General features: G+C 44.8%; 1 protein-coding gene across 1 annotated transcript in view; it reads right to left on the bottom strand.

The window, feature by feature from the left end:
* Window positions 1–15,632, bottom strand: part of DIS3L2 (DIS3 like 3'-5' exoribonuclease 2) — a 356,721-nt gene that overhangs the window by 247,485 nt on the left and 93,604 nt on the right. Inside the window, exon 7 of the mRNA XM_027875294.1 lies at window positions 4,345–4,558. Within this exon, the coding sequence (XP_027731095.1) occupies window positions 4,345–4,558 (214 nt within the window). The remainder of the gene's footprint in view (window positions 1–4,344; window positions 4,559–15,632) is intronic.

Below are 15,632 nucleotides of genomic sequence, written 5' to 3'. Positions count from 1 at the left end.
TCTCTCTCCCTCTGCCACACTAGACTGATAAATTATTCATCTGGAATTCTCATTTCTAGATGTATGCTCACATACACACACGCCAAACAACTTTTCTTTGTCATATGGCATACAAGACTTCATTTTGGAGGGCCTGGAAGAGGGCAGAGGAACACTTATTTACTGAGCACTTAGATATTCCAAGGGGCCACTAGGGGGCGCCACAGTGCCTAGAGCACAGCTGGGCCTGGCATCAGGAAGACTCCTCTTCCTAAGTTCAAATCTGGCCCCAGACACTAGCTGTGTTACCCTGGGCAAGTCCCTTAACTCTGTTGGCCTCAATTTCCTCACCTATAAAATGAGCTGGAGAAGGAAATGGCAAACCATTCCAGTATCTCTGCCAAGAAAAGCCCAAAGACTAGGAAACAACAAATATCATATTCAAGGGCCTGTCCTAGGCACTGTCCTAAGCACAGTAAAAGGCAACAAAGAGGTTTCAAGACAGCACCCCTGTTCTTCCATAGGTTCAGGATAAGTCCGGTTAAGGAACCAAGACACGAATATGTGGAAAGCTACCTGGAAGACTGAAAACCGCTCGAGAGAACGATAATCAGAAGTCCTAGGCAGTCGAAACAAGACTTCCAAGGAAAGAAAGATGGCTTCAGGATGAGAGCAGGGAGAGCTCTGACAGGGGATCTGAGGACGAAGAGTCAAAGACAATCCCAAGGTCTGAAATGTGAGAGACGCAGTGAATAAGGGCACCAGAGACGAGATTAGTGAGGTGAGGAGGAGGATGGGTTTTCAGGGAAATGGCATGTTGAGTGTGGGATGTCTGGAACTTCTGGGCGGGGATGTAGGTCCAGAACTTGGAAGAGGAAACTGGGGCCACAATAAAGGTTTGGGAGCCACCCGTCTGAAGGAAGGAGAGTGAAAGAGAGACAGCAGAGGAACAAGAAAGGGAGACCAACAAGAAAGCCTTGAGAGAAGATCAGAAAAAGGAGGAGAAGCCAGTGAAGGAGACAGAAAACACAAGGAGGAGAGGCAGGACAACCCAGCGAGTTTCAGAAGCCAAGGGAGGAAGAGATATGGTCAATGGCAGTGGAATAAAAGGGAACAGCTGAGCCTCCTTTTGAAATACGTGCGTTAACCTGACAAACACACCAAAATGAGGGCTGTTCTCGAGGTGGTCACTTGGCAGTGATTCACTCCATCACTGTCTAAAACAGAGCAAAGAACTTTAAAAAAAAAAAAAAGGTAGCCAGGGATCGGGGGATGAGTGAACAAGCCGTGTACAGGAGCAGAACTAAATGTTACTGTGGAGTCAGAAAAGGTGAGTGTTCTCTGAAGTGATGCAGACCGACGTAAGGAGAACCAAGAGACCAAGATACACAACGACTCCAAGCAGCCAAAGGGAAGTGGGCTCTGAGGAAGCGCCACGGCCAGTCTGGGTACCAGAAAACGTGGTCACGAAACAAGCTTCCCCTCTTCTCAACAAAGGGGACTAGGGCAGCAGAAAGCGGCGTACACTTTCAGACTTATCTAAAAAAGAAGAAAGGATCACAAAACACAAAAGATACTTTCCAAGGTTCCAAAAGTGGGCTAAGAAGAAATATCAGCTAGTTCAACCATAAGGCCTACCATTCAAATCAAACTAGTTGAAGCCTGCCTATTTTCCTCGGAGATACACTATATTTGGACAGTGGCATCAAAAGACATCACAAGCCTCAGTTCAGAGTAAGTTACATTTAAAGACGATCCTTCAAGAAAACAGGAAACTGGGCAAAAAATTTTACAGTAAGTTTCTCTGATAAAGGTCTCATTTTATATAGAGAATTAAAGCAAATTTATAAAAATAAGGACCATTCCCCAACTGATAAATGGTCAAAGGATCTGAACAGTTTTCAGAAGAAAAAAATCAAAGCTATCATTAGTAACATGCAAAAAATGCTCTAAATCACTATTGATTAAAGAAATGCAAATTAAAACAACTCTGAAATACTACCTTGCACTCATGGCTACCATGATAGAAAAGGAAAATGACAAATGGTGGAGGAAATGTGAGAAAATCGAGACACTAATGTACTGCTGGTGAAGAGGTGAACCGGTCGAACCATTCTGGAGAATAATTCAGAACTATGCCCGGAGTTACGGCCATAAAACTGTGTATCTCTGACTACTAGTAGGTTTGTATCTCAAAGAGATCAAAGAAGAAGGAAAAGGACTTATATGTACAAAAATATTCCTAGCAGCTCTTTTGGTGACAGCAAAGAATCGGAAATTGAAGAGATGCCCATCCATCGGGGAACAGTTGAACAAGTTGTGGCACATGATTGTGATGGAATACTATTGTGCTCTAAGAAATGACGAGCAGGATGTTTTCAGAAAAGCCTGGAACTTATGCAAAGTGAAAAGAGCAGAACCAAGAGCACAATGTACGCAGTAAGAGCATTCATGTAATAATGATCAATTGTGAATGTCCAGGCTACTCTGATCAGTACAATGATCCAAGCCAATTCTAATGGACCTATGACGAATAAGCTGCTATCTAAAGAGAAAGAACTAATGGACTCTGAACACAGACAAAGGAGAATTTTCTTACTTGTGAAAAAAGAAGAAAAGATGACCTTCCAAGAGAGTGGCTAAGAGCCCATTCAAGTCTCATGAAGGTGTTCTATACCTTGGGACTGCCCGTAGGCATTATATAAAGATATAAAGTACGTACTCCTCTAAAGAATATTTCAGGGAAGGGAGACAGCCAGTAGTATTAGGATTCAGAATGATCTTCTGCCACCGCCTTCACTCTGAGTGAGTCACCCAAAGCCTCCGAAAAGGTCCGCGGGTTCAGGCCCACCCCCGCCACACGATCCCTCCACAGGCATTCCCAGGGCTGGCGTGTCACTTCCAGTTTTCCCGCAGATGCCAGTGATGTTTTCCCCCGGCTATGCCTCGGAGAGCTACTGAACCTCCATCCTGGCTAACTGGCAGGTGTTGCCTCTGTCCCCGAACTGGGATCAGAGCGAGAAGTCATTTCTGGACAAAGTCCACTGTCTGACCCAGCTCCCTAAGGTCAAGACTGCTCAGTCTCTCCCCACTGCGAAACAGGCGTAAAATGCTTGAGCTGGGAGGCGCGCCCCTTCCACAGAAAGTTCTCGAAAAGTCGAACTGGAAGGCTGCTCGTGTTTTATCTGAACTCACATCTAGATTTCACCTGCTCAGTCAGCTCCTTTCAGTGACCCTGCAGAAAACCCCTTTGGTAGTCCTTGGTCACCATGTTGGAATTTTCTTCCAAAGGCTTAATGAGGGTCTCAGAAGAATGAACACAAACCTGCCCAAGCCAGTTCCTCACCCACTGAGCCCCTCCCACTGAATACTTGCAGGGAAAGCACACTGTGTGTGTGTGTGCATGCGCGCGTGCGCGCACACGTACACATTCACACAGTAGTGGAGGCAGCTAGGTGGCTCAGTGGACAGAGCTCCGGTCTTAAGAGTCAGGAGGACCCAAGTTCAAATCGAGCCTCAGACACTTGACATTTACCAGTTGTCTAGCTGACTAGCTTACTTAACCCTGATTGCCTCACCAAAAAAAGCATAAATAAAACAAACAAAAAAAAGTAGCGGAAAATTCTATTTTTAAAAGAAAATGGCTCTTCTATAGCAGGCCTGAACAACGTACAGCCCCTGGGCTGCTTGTGGCCCGCCAACAGATTTTAGTTGGCCCATGAAAAATATAGGATTGCCACAGTGCACTCTCCTATTTGTCACGTAGCTCACAGCAAACAACCACCAGCAGCCTCTATCTAGTCTAACCTATCTGAGGCCCGAAGAAGGTTAGCTTGTTTTAATTTTGGCCCCTACCCACTGCAAGTTGTGCAGATCTGTCCTATAGTTTAAGAATTTTCAAAACTGGTATGCTGCTGCTTTACATTCACTGTAGAGCAAGACTGCAATTCTTACAGAAAATTTCAAACTTAAAAAACAAAACATCAATAATAACAACACTGTAAGCTACGATATCACCCAGATGACCCCTCTTTCTGCAAGATCTGAGTTCCCCATTGTTGAAGGTCTTCAAACAGAGGTGGAACAGCAAGGAGTCAGGGATATGATAGAAGAGATTCATGGCTCTATTAGGAGTGGGGTCATATGACCTCAGAGGGCCCTTCCTTCTCCAAGACGTTAGGATTCAAAGCAGCAGCTACACACCAAGTCATTCCCAAGACGTCCACCACTCAAACACCTGTGAGGCCTTGAAAGTAAGGAAGGTCCCATTTCAGCTCTCTATCTCTACGGCTATAGCACAGAGAAAAAAAAATAAGTCCAGTACTTAGAAGCCCTCCCAGTGCATGACAAGATGGTGATACTCACCTTTCTCCCGGGCACCATCAGTCGGCACACACGGTCCATGCTCTTGCCCATCCTCAGTCTCGCTGTCATTAAGCTGAGCTTCCAGGATGATGTCAGGGCTGTCCCCGGCGCACCTCCTCCCAAGCTGAGGAGGGAGAGTCTCCAGCAGCTCCTCAGAGACATCGGACTCGGGCACAGCATCGGCTCCTTTATCGCTGTCATCTGTCTTAATTACCTGGAAAAGTCAACGAGAAAGGGGCCCGCTCAATCTCAGAATGAAGAAAGGAAGACTAGCCATTTCTGCTTCATGTGTCCTCAACAAGGGGGAACTGGACAAGTGGCAGCTGGAGGCAGCGTGGCCAATCACACGTAGTCGTAGTCGGAGAGTGATCCCCGCTTACCAAAAACACAGAGGGTATCGGTGCTAAGGACTGCCTCAAGGGTACGAGGCGGGGTCCCCTCCTCCACCTACTGCAAACATTCTGGTTGTGCCTCAAACACACAACGATCCAGGGCCCCTCATCGACGGCATCGTACGCCAGAGGAGCCACTGCGAGGCACCTGAACAGAGCGCTGACAATGAAAACACAAGGCAGAGCACACATGACCTTTCCATTTCCTAGCTTGTGCTCAAAAAGCAATCGAGGAGACGAGTCATCTTCTCCAGGACACAAATGCCCAAGTCTTCTGGCCAGTCTTCATGTGGGATGCTTGCATCACCCGGGCTGACCTCCCTGGAAGAGCTCCAACTAGTCAACATCCTCCCCAACACAGGGCACAGACTGAGTGCTCATTCCCGCTGGGCTCTGTGTAGGGCAGAGGAAAGACTGGTAGCCTGAAGCTACCAACAACTTCACTAACAATCACGAACAATGCAACGGGGAGGAGAATTGAGATTCAAACTGATTTGAATGGATCTCATCACGATACTAGTCATTAGTCACTCAATATGAAAAAAGAGTAGAATTCAAACACACCAGGAGGTGCTGAGCCTCGGACGTTCCAAGGAGCCTCTCTATGTGAATCTGCTTGATCTTGCAACACTATCTCAAACAGTCCGTACGTTTTCAGATGACAACAATTTACTTACACCAATTTGTTCTTTGGGGAACACTGGAGATTTCCAGCAAAGAAATCTATATGCAGAGGAAATATCCAGCTTTAGGTACAAATATGACAAAAATCACTCAGAGAGATGCTAAAACAGATGAACTATTTTGCTAGCATAGACAGCGCCTACCAGGATCGGCATGGGTGGTATTACTCAGGCCTGGGGGATTTAATCTGCCTCAAGGCTACTGGAGTCTTCTCCAACTTTAATCTATGAGCCTATGACACACCCCTGAACATACACAAACTTTTTTGATCAATTCAACAAATATTCGATTCAATCCAATCCAATTCAACAAGCATTTATTAAGTGTTTGCTATCTTCCTGGGACTGCGTGAGGTATCAATCCCAGGGCCTACTAGGAGTAAGCCCAAGTGCCGGAATGGAAGAACACCTGGGATACCAGATGCCATAGGTTTATACCACCACAAAGTACTACCCCAATGCCTCATCACAAACTGGAGGTGATCCTGGACTTTCAGAGACTATGCCAGCAAAGCTCAAGTGGTGGCAGAATGACTTTGAGTGAGGTCCTGGGCACAGAGAATCTATGAACATCAGCTTTCTGCTAGTCCTCAAAATGTGCTAACTTTGTCCAATGAGTAGACATACCAAATGGTGGAAATGAATGATAGCAATACTGACGCTTCTGTTATAATGAAATCAGAAGGTAAAAGGAAGCTACAGCTCATGGGAAAGATGATGCAGAGATCTTTCTTGGAAAGGCAAAGAAATGGGTCAACAAGAAGTCTGAAGGCAATAAGAAACATCTTTTCATGGGACATCTGCTCATCTTATATCACAGTGCCTTAGAACAGCACCTGCTAAAGGCCACTTCAAACACGGCAGCTGACATGCCAACACAAGCTACAGAAGAGAAGGAGGATGAAGAGGATTTCTACAAAGAACTTAAGAAGGCCTTATACATCGGAGCAACATAAGCTTAAGACTCAGTAACTTTCATGCAAAGATGAGCAATGGGGAGGATGGCAACAAAGTCAGAAAATATGGCTTAGTACTAAGAAATCAGAGGGGGCACCAAAGACTTGTGAGCTGTGCGAAGGCCTCCAGCCTCTCTGTCACCTGAAGAGCTTTCTTTCAGAGAAGCCAAAGCTTCCCAACATGTGAAGCGTTGGCCAGCATCCCCCCAAAAATGAAACTGGGTCTATCTGCGCAGAGAGGCAATGACTGGCCACTGACACGGGAGTCATCCCTAACTCAGCAGCCTAGTTATAATCAGACCATTCATTTGTTCAAGTAAAGATCAAAACTAATATTAAATTAGAAGAAAAATGAGACCAAGCTTCACTGTGTAATTAAAGTAGCTCATAACGCCAAAGTGGAATAAGCTGCAAGCCCGGGGCCACACTGGTTAGAAAAGAAACACTCTGGGAAAAATCTACGAAGGATGGGGCGGGTGGGGAAGGGAGGGTTGATACTAACAGCTGAAAGAATCAGACAGGGCCTCTTGGAGGAGGAGGCATTGCAACTCAGCCTAGGAGAGCAAGGGGTCCAGGAGGCAGAGATGAGAAGGGCAAGCGTTCTGGACATGGCGGCACAGCTTGGGAAAAGGCCTGGTAGAGCTTCTGTAAAATGGGTGTCATAAAGGCCTTGGGGATAACAGAGGGATGGGACTAAGATGCTGGTGGTCCAGACCTTTCTAACCACTAGCTGATAGCTCCACCTCCTTCTCCCTCTCTGGCCCAATGCCCAAAACACACACACACACACACACACACACACACACAGACACACACACACACACACACAAGTTCTTGTGCTCCAACCAACAAGTAAGTCTGACAGTCACGAACCAGTGAAGGACAAGCATGCATTACATCACTGATAGCTAAATGGTGATATCTTTAAGTAAACTCCTAGTTGTCGACCAGAAAGATTAATGCTCCCTTTAGATCACATGAAGCGCCCACAATGCAAGACCTCTAGCCACGACAAGTCAGGAAAAGTTGTCAGGTGAAATGTCCTCCCTATAATAAAAACTGAATGCCCTCCATTCTAATCAGCAGAAATCATTACAACTAGTGAAAACCACCACACAGACCCTGAAAAGCAACAATGAAAAAGAAGACAGTTCCAAGCCCATCGCTCTGATCAGTCTGTATCAAGAACCCCATAAGCCCTCCTGAGGTTCTCAGCAAGTCAGGGGCGCAAACACCTAAATGGTCTTCTGTCCTTCAGAGAGTTTTATTTTGGAAACGGTTTCCAATCTCTGAATTTGTCCAATGAGATTGTCTTTGAACTGTTGCTACATTTTATGACTCAGACATGTCATCTTTATTTTCAGGTTTTTTTTCCTTTAAAAATATGGATATACATGTGTACACATATGTGCATGCATGTGTCTCATTTGTTTCCAGGGCAAGTTTAACAGCAAACACTATGTGGTCAAGTGGGAGAAGTGAGGAGCCCCAGATGAAGGTATAAGGACGACAGATTACGAACCCTGACCTGTGCAGCCCAAACACCACGAATGGCTGACAGCCCACGGAGCCCTACCTTACGACACTGAAATTACACACTTTAATCCTACGTGGTCCTTCTCCAGGCAAAAGGGTGCTGTTTGACAGTGCGGGTGCTGGTCTTACCCCTGATAGAGATCTCACAGATAATGACAAAATGACAACTGTAACAGAAAGCTAGGCACAGGGGGAGACAGGCAGGGGGAGGATGGGTTCCCAGGACCATGAATACTGGGTCAACTCACAATGCCCCTGGTGCACCCATAACCACTAGAAGCCTCCGTCCTCATTCCAGCTGCAGCTGCCCACGAGATGCGACCTTCCCACTCCCCTAGTGCTGACTGTGACCCCTCTGCACCACAGCAGACTCCTAAGTAGATTTCCTAAGATGCCATGGCCAAAAAGGAGCATCGTCAGGTAGGCCACCTTCCAGTGCTGACAGTTCTCTTCCAACTCCTAGAAATCCTTAGAGAGCAGGCAGAGGGGGTCTCCAGGCCGGGCCAGGCCAGTGCCCTAGTACAGCCCGGCAGAGTGCCAGGTGCACAGTGGACAGAGGGCAGGAGCTGGGAAAAGGAGAAGATGAGGGAGGCCTGGAACTCGAGATACCAGAGCTCACCAAAGAAGAGAGACCTGGAGAGCTACAGAGGCAAGGTGGGCCACCTACCCAGCTTCTCCCTTCTACCACCTGCACTGTTTATTAAAAAACAACAAACGAGAATGATTCCTGCTCATAAAAAATAGCCAATCCAATTGAACATGTGTTAAGCTCCTCCCACTTCCAGGAATGGTGCTGAGGAAACAAGGACCAAAACCCACCCTTGCCCTCAAGGTGCATAAATTCTATGGGCAGAGCAAACCCAGACCAACTAAGGAAAAACCAGTCCGGGTGGTACGGAAGGGGAGTGCCCTAACAGCACGGGCAGCAAAATGGGCACATCAGCCAAGCCTTGAAGGGCTCTAGGGGTTCCTGGCACAGGGACAGAAGATAAAAGGTCAAGGACCAGGGACAGCAAGTGGACCAGTGTGGCTAGAACCAAAGGTGTGTATAGGAGAGTAATGGGAAATCTGTGGAGAAAGTTAAGATTAAAGCCAGACTGGGCAGAGTTTTAAATTCATCAGCTAAGCACTTTTATGTTCCAGATACCATGGTAATTGCTGGGATATAAAAGAAGACAAAAGAGTCTCTGCCCTCAAAAAGCATACAGTCTACAAGGGGCGGTAACATGGATAGACATAGGTACATACAAGATACATAGTGGTAGATAACCTTCAAGGGGAAATGCTAAATAAATAAATGCTTTAAATGACAAAAAGAAGAGTCTGCGATTTATCCTCGAGGCAATGGGGAGCCACAGAAAGTTCTGGAGCTGGGAAACAATGTGGTTTGGGAAACTCACTCTGGAGACTACAGTGTGCAGAGGTGGGTGGGAGAAGATGGAGATGGGGGGAGGAGGAAAGATCTATTTGGAGTTGAGGGTAACAGTCTAGAGAAGAAAAGGTGAGGGAGAGGGCTTGTGTGAGCAGCAAGAAGGGGATGGAGGAGAAATGGTGTGGAGGGTGAATCATCCACTAACACAGCTAATTAATTAATTAAATGATAAGAGGGGGAAGGAAAGATGAAGAGTTGAGGGTGACGGAGAAGTTGTGAATCTGGGTGACTAGAAAAAATGAGTGTGCCTCCAAAGAAGCCTGGGAGACTGGCTCCGCTCCCCAAATGACTTTCCTAAAGAGCAGCACTGACCACATCACCCCAAGATTCAATGGACTCTGTGGCCTCCTAATATATCCAGAACCAAATGTAAAGTTCGTTGTTTGGAATTTAAAGCCCTTCACAATCTGACCTCATCTCCCATTCCATTCCCCTCCCACACTGATCCAGCCACACTGATCAAGCTGCTGTTTCTCCTACATGAACCGCCATCCCCAATCTCCAAGCCCTCGCTTCGCAATGGCTGTTTCCTCCTGATGAGGAAAATTCAGACCAAGTACAAGTCACAACAGCCAAAAGGTTTTACTTCTTTAAACAAGGAAAAAGAGAGTCAGCTTGCTCTGAAAGCTGTTCCAAACCGCTTTACATTTTTAGAGGTTTAAAGGGCGAATGGGTTAAATAATAGTGGAAAAATGTCGTAGATACTGTAACATTTTGCAGTTTGTTTACATAATTAACTTGTGATATCTGTGTTTTATATTTTGAAACATTTTGTCTAAGCCAGGGGTGGGGAACCTGTGGCCTGGAGGCCACATGTGGCCCTCTAGGTCCTCAAGTGCAGCCCTCTGACTGAATCCAAACTTCACAGAACAAACCCCCTTCATAAAAGAATTTGTTCTGTAAAACTTGGACTCAGTCAAAAGGCCGCATCCACAGACCTAGAAGGCCACGTGTGGCCTCGAGGTCGCAGGTTCTCTACCCTTGGTCGAAGCATTCTTGCAATTTGCTAAAAACGTGCTGGTCACATCAGTTCTGCTTGTTAAGGCAGCTCCAAGACAGAGCTGCTCTTCTGCCTCTTTCCTCCAAAGTTCTCCTAAGCCCCAAGGGCAGAGCCAGGGACCCTCCTCTCTCCTCTGAACTTACCACGTATGTTCTGATGGATCTCAGTTGTCTCCCTAAAGACAGCACCGTCTCTCCAGGAAACTCGGTCACAATCATCCCATGTCTCCCCATCCTATGTGAACCTTGTGCCAGGGTTCCCCTAATTCACCAGAGCTCTGACCCAACATACAGAGGCCTGGGGCACTTTTGCCTGATGTGGACTCAATAGCAGGAGAATTTTAACCTACATTCTGGGCCTCAAAGCCAATGATCTAACTCAGTTTACCATTCTCCACCTTAAGTTCCATCGTTCTGCTTTAGGCGATGTTCACCCCAAATAATCTGTTCTAAACTCTACACCCCTCACTGTCTTCTGAACAATAAAGCACAAATCAGTTCGGAACTCCCACCTCCTTCATGACCTCCCACCCCTCGGCCGGCCTACGCTCTCCCTTCCTCTAGGTGAACAGAGCTGGGGTGTGTCGACAACTGGGGCCTCCTCCCACGTCCCCCCCTTTGCAGAGGCATTCATATGCCACCAGGCTGTTCTACTGGACTTCACGATCTCCAGAAACTTAGCATTCTGTGAGAGGAAATCTTACAACTCAGATCCTTTCCCTCCCCAGCTACAGGACTTCACTAACCTCACCCCTAACCTGAGGATCTCCCCTCATTTCAGCTTCTTTTTATGTAGGGTCCCCCCCACTTTAGACTATAAGCTCCTTGATGGCAGGGACTGTCATGCCTTTCTTTGTATCCCCAGTGCTTGGCACAGTGCCCAGCACATAGTAAGTGCTTAATAAATGTTTACTGACTGACTGACATACACACACACCACGTCCCTGAATCCCGCTCATCTATCAAGCCCATGGTATGAAATGTCAATAAAATAACATACACACACATATACATATATAAAATCTAAACCAGTAAAGGTCTTTTTCCACATTAATTACATGGTCTCAAGACAGTTTTCATCATAAACTTCAAGTCCTATCATTGCCTTCCAGCCTGCCTGCCTCCACGGGAGCCAGAGGTCATTTGGTGGCGATGGATGAATGGATGAATGAACAAAGCACTCATTGTATGTATGAATGAATGAAGCACTTTATGTATGTATGTATGAACGAATGAACAAAGCACTTAGTATATATATGAATGAATGAAGCCCTTACTACATGTATGCATGTATGAAAGAACAAAGCACTTATATGTAGGAATGCATGAAGCTTATTATATGTATGACTGTATTATGAATGAACGAAGCACTTACTACATGTATGAATGAATGAACAAAACACTCATCATACGTATGCATGAATGAATGAAGCCCTTACTATATATAAAGCACGTCTGCACAGCGCTCAGCTGAGTCAGACAAGTCAGATGGCCCCTGCTCTCGAGGGGCTCTCATTCACATGGGAGACAACACACACAGAAAGTTTCCACTACAAGTCAGACGGCAAGTCCCATGGTCCTTCGGGAGCAGCAGCAAAGCTGACAATCAGACCTCCTCTTTAATATCATTTCCATGGATAAACATACTGGCCCTTTCTGATGTGGAAGGACATCATGTAAAGAGAAAGAAGTAGACAGATGTGAGAGATGTTGTGGGGGAGGACTGCTAAGATTTAAAATTGGATGTGGGGGACACAAGGGTCAAGGGGCAACTCCCACATTGCACACCAGGCTGTTCTTTGGCTCTTCTGTAAGAAATACATGGCCAAAGGCGTTCCGCGTCCCCAGCATGCGTTCGAACTGCCAGGCCCCAAGGCTCTGCCCACCACCCCATCTTCATCAAACTAAGGGTTCAGGTCACAAGCGCTTTCTGGGGACCGGGCACTGTGCTTAGCAATACGGACAGAAATGCCCAAACTAAACAATCCTCTCCTTCAAGGAGCAAACCTTTTACAAAGAAAAAAAACATAGACACAGACCGGCAGATATAAGAATTGGGGAAAGGAACTGAAACTGTGATTTACTGGCACAAAGAACTCCAAGATGAGTGAAATTCCTCAGTCACTGCAAGCAGACGCCTACTATGCAACTTGGGAGTCTCAGCCAGTTCGTTCCTCAGAGCTTAAGGGGTGAATCGAGTGGCCCGAACCACACAGCCCTCACCTGTCAGGGGTAGGACTTGAAGCCAGGGAATTAGCTCTCACTTGGTTATCCCAAGTTGCCCACCCCTCTTCAAGTTCACAGAGGGTCATCCCAAATGCTTAAAGAGTGCTGAGAGATGTTGTGGAGGCACTATAAGGTTCTTGTTTTTTCTTTTTCTTTTTTTTTTCAAACCCCATTTTTTTAATAGTATTTTACTTTTTCTAATCACATGCAAAGACAAAGTTTAACATTTATCTAAAAATTTTGAGTTCCAAATTTTTTCCCTCCTTCCTTCCCCAGGACAGTAAGTAATTTGATATAGGTTATATATGTGCAATCATGTAAAAAATATTTCCATATTAGTCATGTTGTGAAAGAAGAAACAAACCAAAAGAAAAAAATAAAGTGAAAATAGTATGCTTCAATCTACATTCAGATTTCATCAGTTCTTTCTCTAGATGTGAATACCATTTTTCCTCAGGATTCCTTTGGAACTGTCTTGGATCGTTGTATTGCTGGGAATAAGCTAAATCATTCACAGCTGACCACTGTACAGTGTTGCTGTTACTGTGTACAATGTTCTGGCTCTGCTCACTTCACTCAGCATCAGTTCGTGTAAGTCTTTCCAGGTTTTTCTGAAATCATCCTGCTTGTCATTTCTTATAGCACAATAGTATTCCGTTACATTCATATACCACAGCTTGTCCAGCCATTCCCCAATGGATGGGCATCCTCTCAATTTCCACTTCTTTGCCACCACAAAAAGAGTTGCTCTAAATATTTTTGTACATGTGAGTACTTTTACCTTTTTTTTTTTTTAAATCTGTTTGGGATAAAGAACTAGTAGTGGTATTGCTGGGTCAAAGGGTATGCACAGTTTAACTGCTCTTTGAGCATAATTCCAAATTCCTCTCTAGAATGAATGGATCAGTTCACAATTCCACCAACAATGCATTTGTGTCCCAATTTCCCACATCTCCCCCAACATTTATTGTTTTCCTTTACTGCCATATTAGCCAATCTAATAGGTGTGAGGTGGTACCTCAGGGTTGTTCTAATTTGCATTTCTCTAATCAATAGGGATTTAGAACATTTTTTCATGTGACTGTAAATAGCTTTGATTTCTTATTCTGAAAACTGCCTGTTCAAATCCTTTGACTATTTATCAACTAGGGAATGATTTGCATTCTTATAAATTTGACTCAGTTCTCTACACTTATTTTAGAATGAGACCTTTATCAGAGACAGTGGCTGTAAAAATTGTTTCCCAGCTTTCTGCTTTCCTTCTAATCTTGGTTGCATTGGTTTTAAATCAAAATTATCCAATTTACTTTTTGTAACGCTCTCTTACCTCGTTCGGTCCTAAATTCTTCCCTTCTCCATAGATCTGGCCGGTAAACTATTCCCTGCTCTCCTAATTTGCTTGTAGATAAGCTTTATGTCTAAATCACATACCCAGTGTAAGATATTGGTCTATATCTAGTTTCTGCCATACTGTCTTGCAGTTTTCCCAGAAGTTTTTGTCAAATGGTGAGTTTTGTTTCAGAAGCTGTAGGTCTTTGGATTTCTCAAACACTAGATTACTATGGTCACTTAGTACTGTGTCTCGTGTACCTAACCTATTCCACTGCTCTAGCACTCTTATTTCTTAGCCAGTACCAAGTACTTTTGATGATTGCTGCTTTACAATACAGTTTGAGATCTGGTACCTTCCTTCCTTCCCATTTTTTTTTTATTAATTCCCTTGACATTCTTGACCTGTTGTTCTTCCAGACAAATTTTGTTTTTATTTTTTCTAGCTCTATAAAATAATTTTTTGGTAGTTTGATTGGTATGGCTGACTAAAGTTCTTTAGAGAAGTATTACAGGGGCCCATGGAGGCATTTTTTTCTTTCTTAAAGTCTACAGGAAGTGTAATTGGGTAGCATTCTATCTACCCAGTGCAAGCTCTGTAACAAATCCAGCCTCAAATGACATGAGGAATCACTCAAAAACTGTTTTTAAATGCACAATACCTTCTCTTGAAATGTCTTTGTATATTGTTTTTGAAGTGACATTGTGGAACTGCCATTGTACAAGGCAGCCTTGTTTCCTGAGGGGAAAAAGACGGCTGCTGGGGTGCCAGGAAATGGCTCCTCAGGGGGAGAAGTAGATCTTCATCAAAGACCACAGATATGGGGCTACCCAGTAATGATGATGACAAGCACAATGAAGAGGTTTTTGGCCACGTGATGCACTCTTTGGAAAATAGAAAGCACGTACAAACACGTAAGAAGGTAGATCACATTTCTGCCGCATTAGCTATAGGCCATTCTTAGAACCCAAAAGACATAACTGCCAAGGGACAGTTAGAAACCCAATCTGTTGACATTGCTATAACTGATTTAAAGTGAAATGGTTTTCCAAAAGTGATCATGGTCAGCTCATGAAAACTAGGAGTGACACTGGTGATTCTATGATCCCGACGGTCAACAGCGCTGATGTCAAACCAGAAAGTTATAAGATATGGGAACATCCCCTCTACCACTAACAGAATGTCAGGACCTCTTCTGGTTTTGTCTCTGTATTACTAGAGATTAACAAGTTGCTCTGCATAGGTAGTGAGGAAGGATGACATCTCTCCAGTGGCATTCTACGAATTTGAGCGTGGGCCTCATGAGATTTCTGACGAGCCCAATATTTTTCAAGGAAAAAAAGACTCAGTACAACAAGACAAAAGTCCACAGTGGCCAAGTCCAAGAATACACTGCTCATTCTGGTAAAAGGTGGGCAGGCCTGCTTGACTTCCGTCCTCCTGACTTGAAAAAGAATTCTATCTAAAGTCTTTCAAAATAGCAGGTCCCTAGAATCTTGTTATCACTGAGTCAATTCCGTCTGTCAACAAATATTTATTAAGTGCTGACTATGTGCCAGGCACTGTGCTAAGTGCTGAGGATACAAATACAAAAAAGAGGGGGCCCTGCCTCCTAGAAGATTACAATCTAAGACAAAACAGAAAAGAAAACTGAAGAACAGGGGAGGAGGAGTATCCTCTGCTTCTGCTCACTTCACTCTCTATCCCTTCATAAATATCTTCCCAGTTTCCTCT

This window comes from Vombatus ursinus, unplaced genomic scaffold (assembly GCF_900497805.2).
Source record: "Vombatus ursinus unplaced genomic scaffold, bare-nosed wombat genome assembly UNPS02014808.1, whole genome shotgun sequence".
NCBI classification, from domain to species: domain Eukaryota; kingdom Metazoa; phylum Chordata; class Mammalia; order Diprotodontia; family Vombatidae; genus Vombatus; species Vombatus ursinus.
This window is presented reverse-complemented; position numbering and strand designations above follow the sequence as displayed.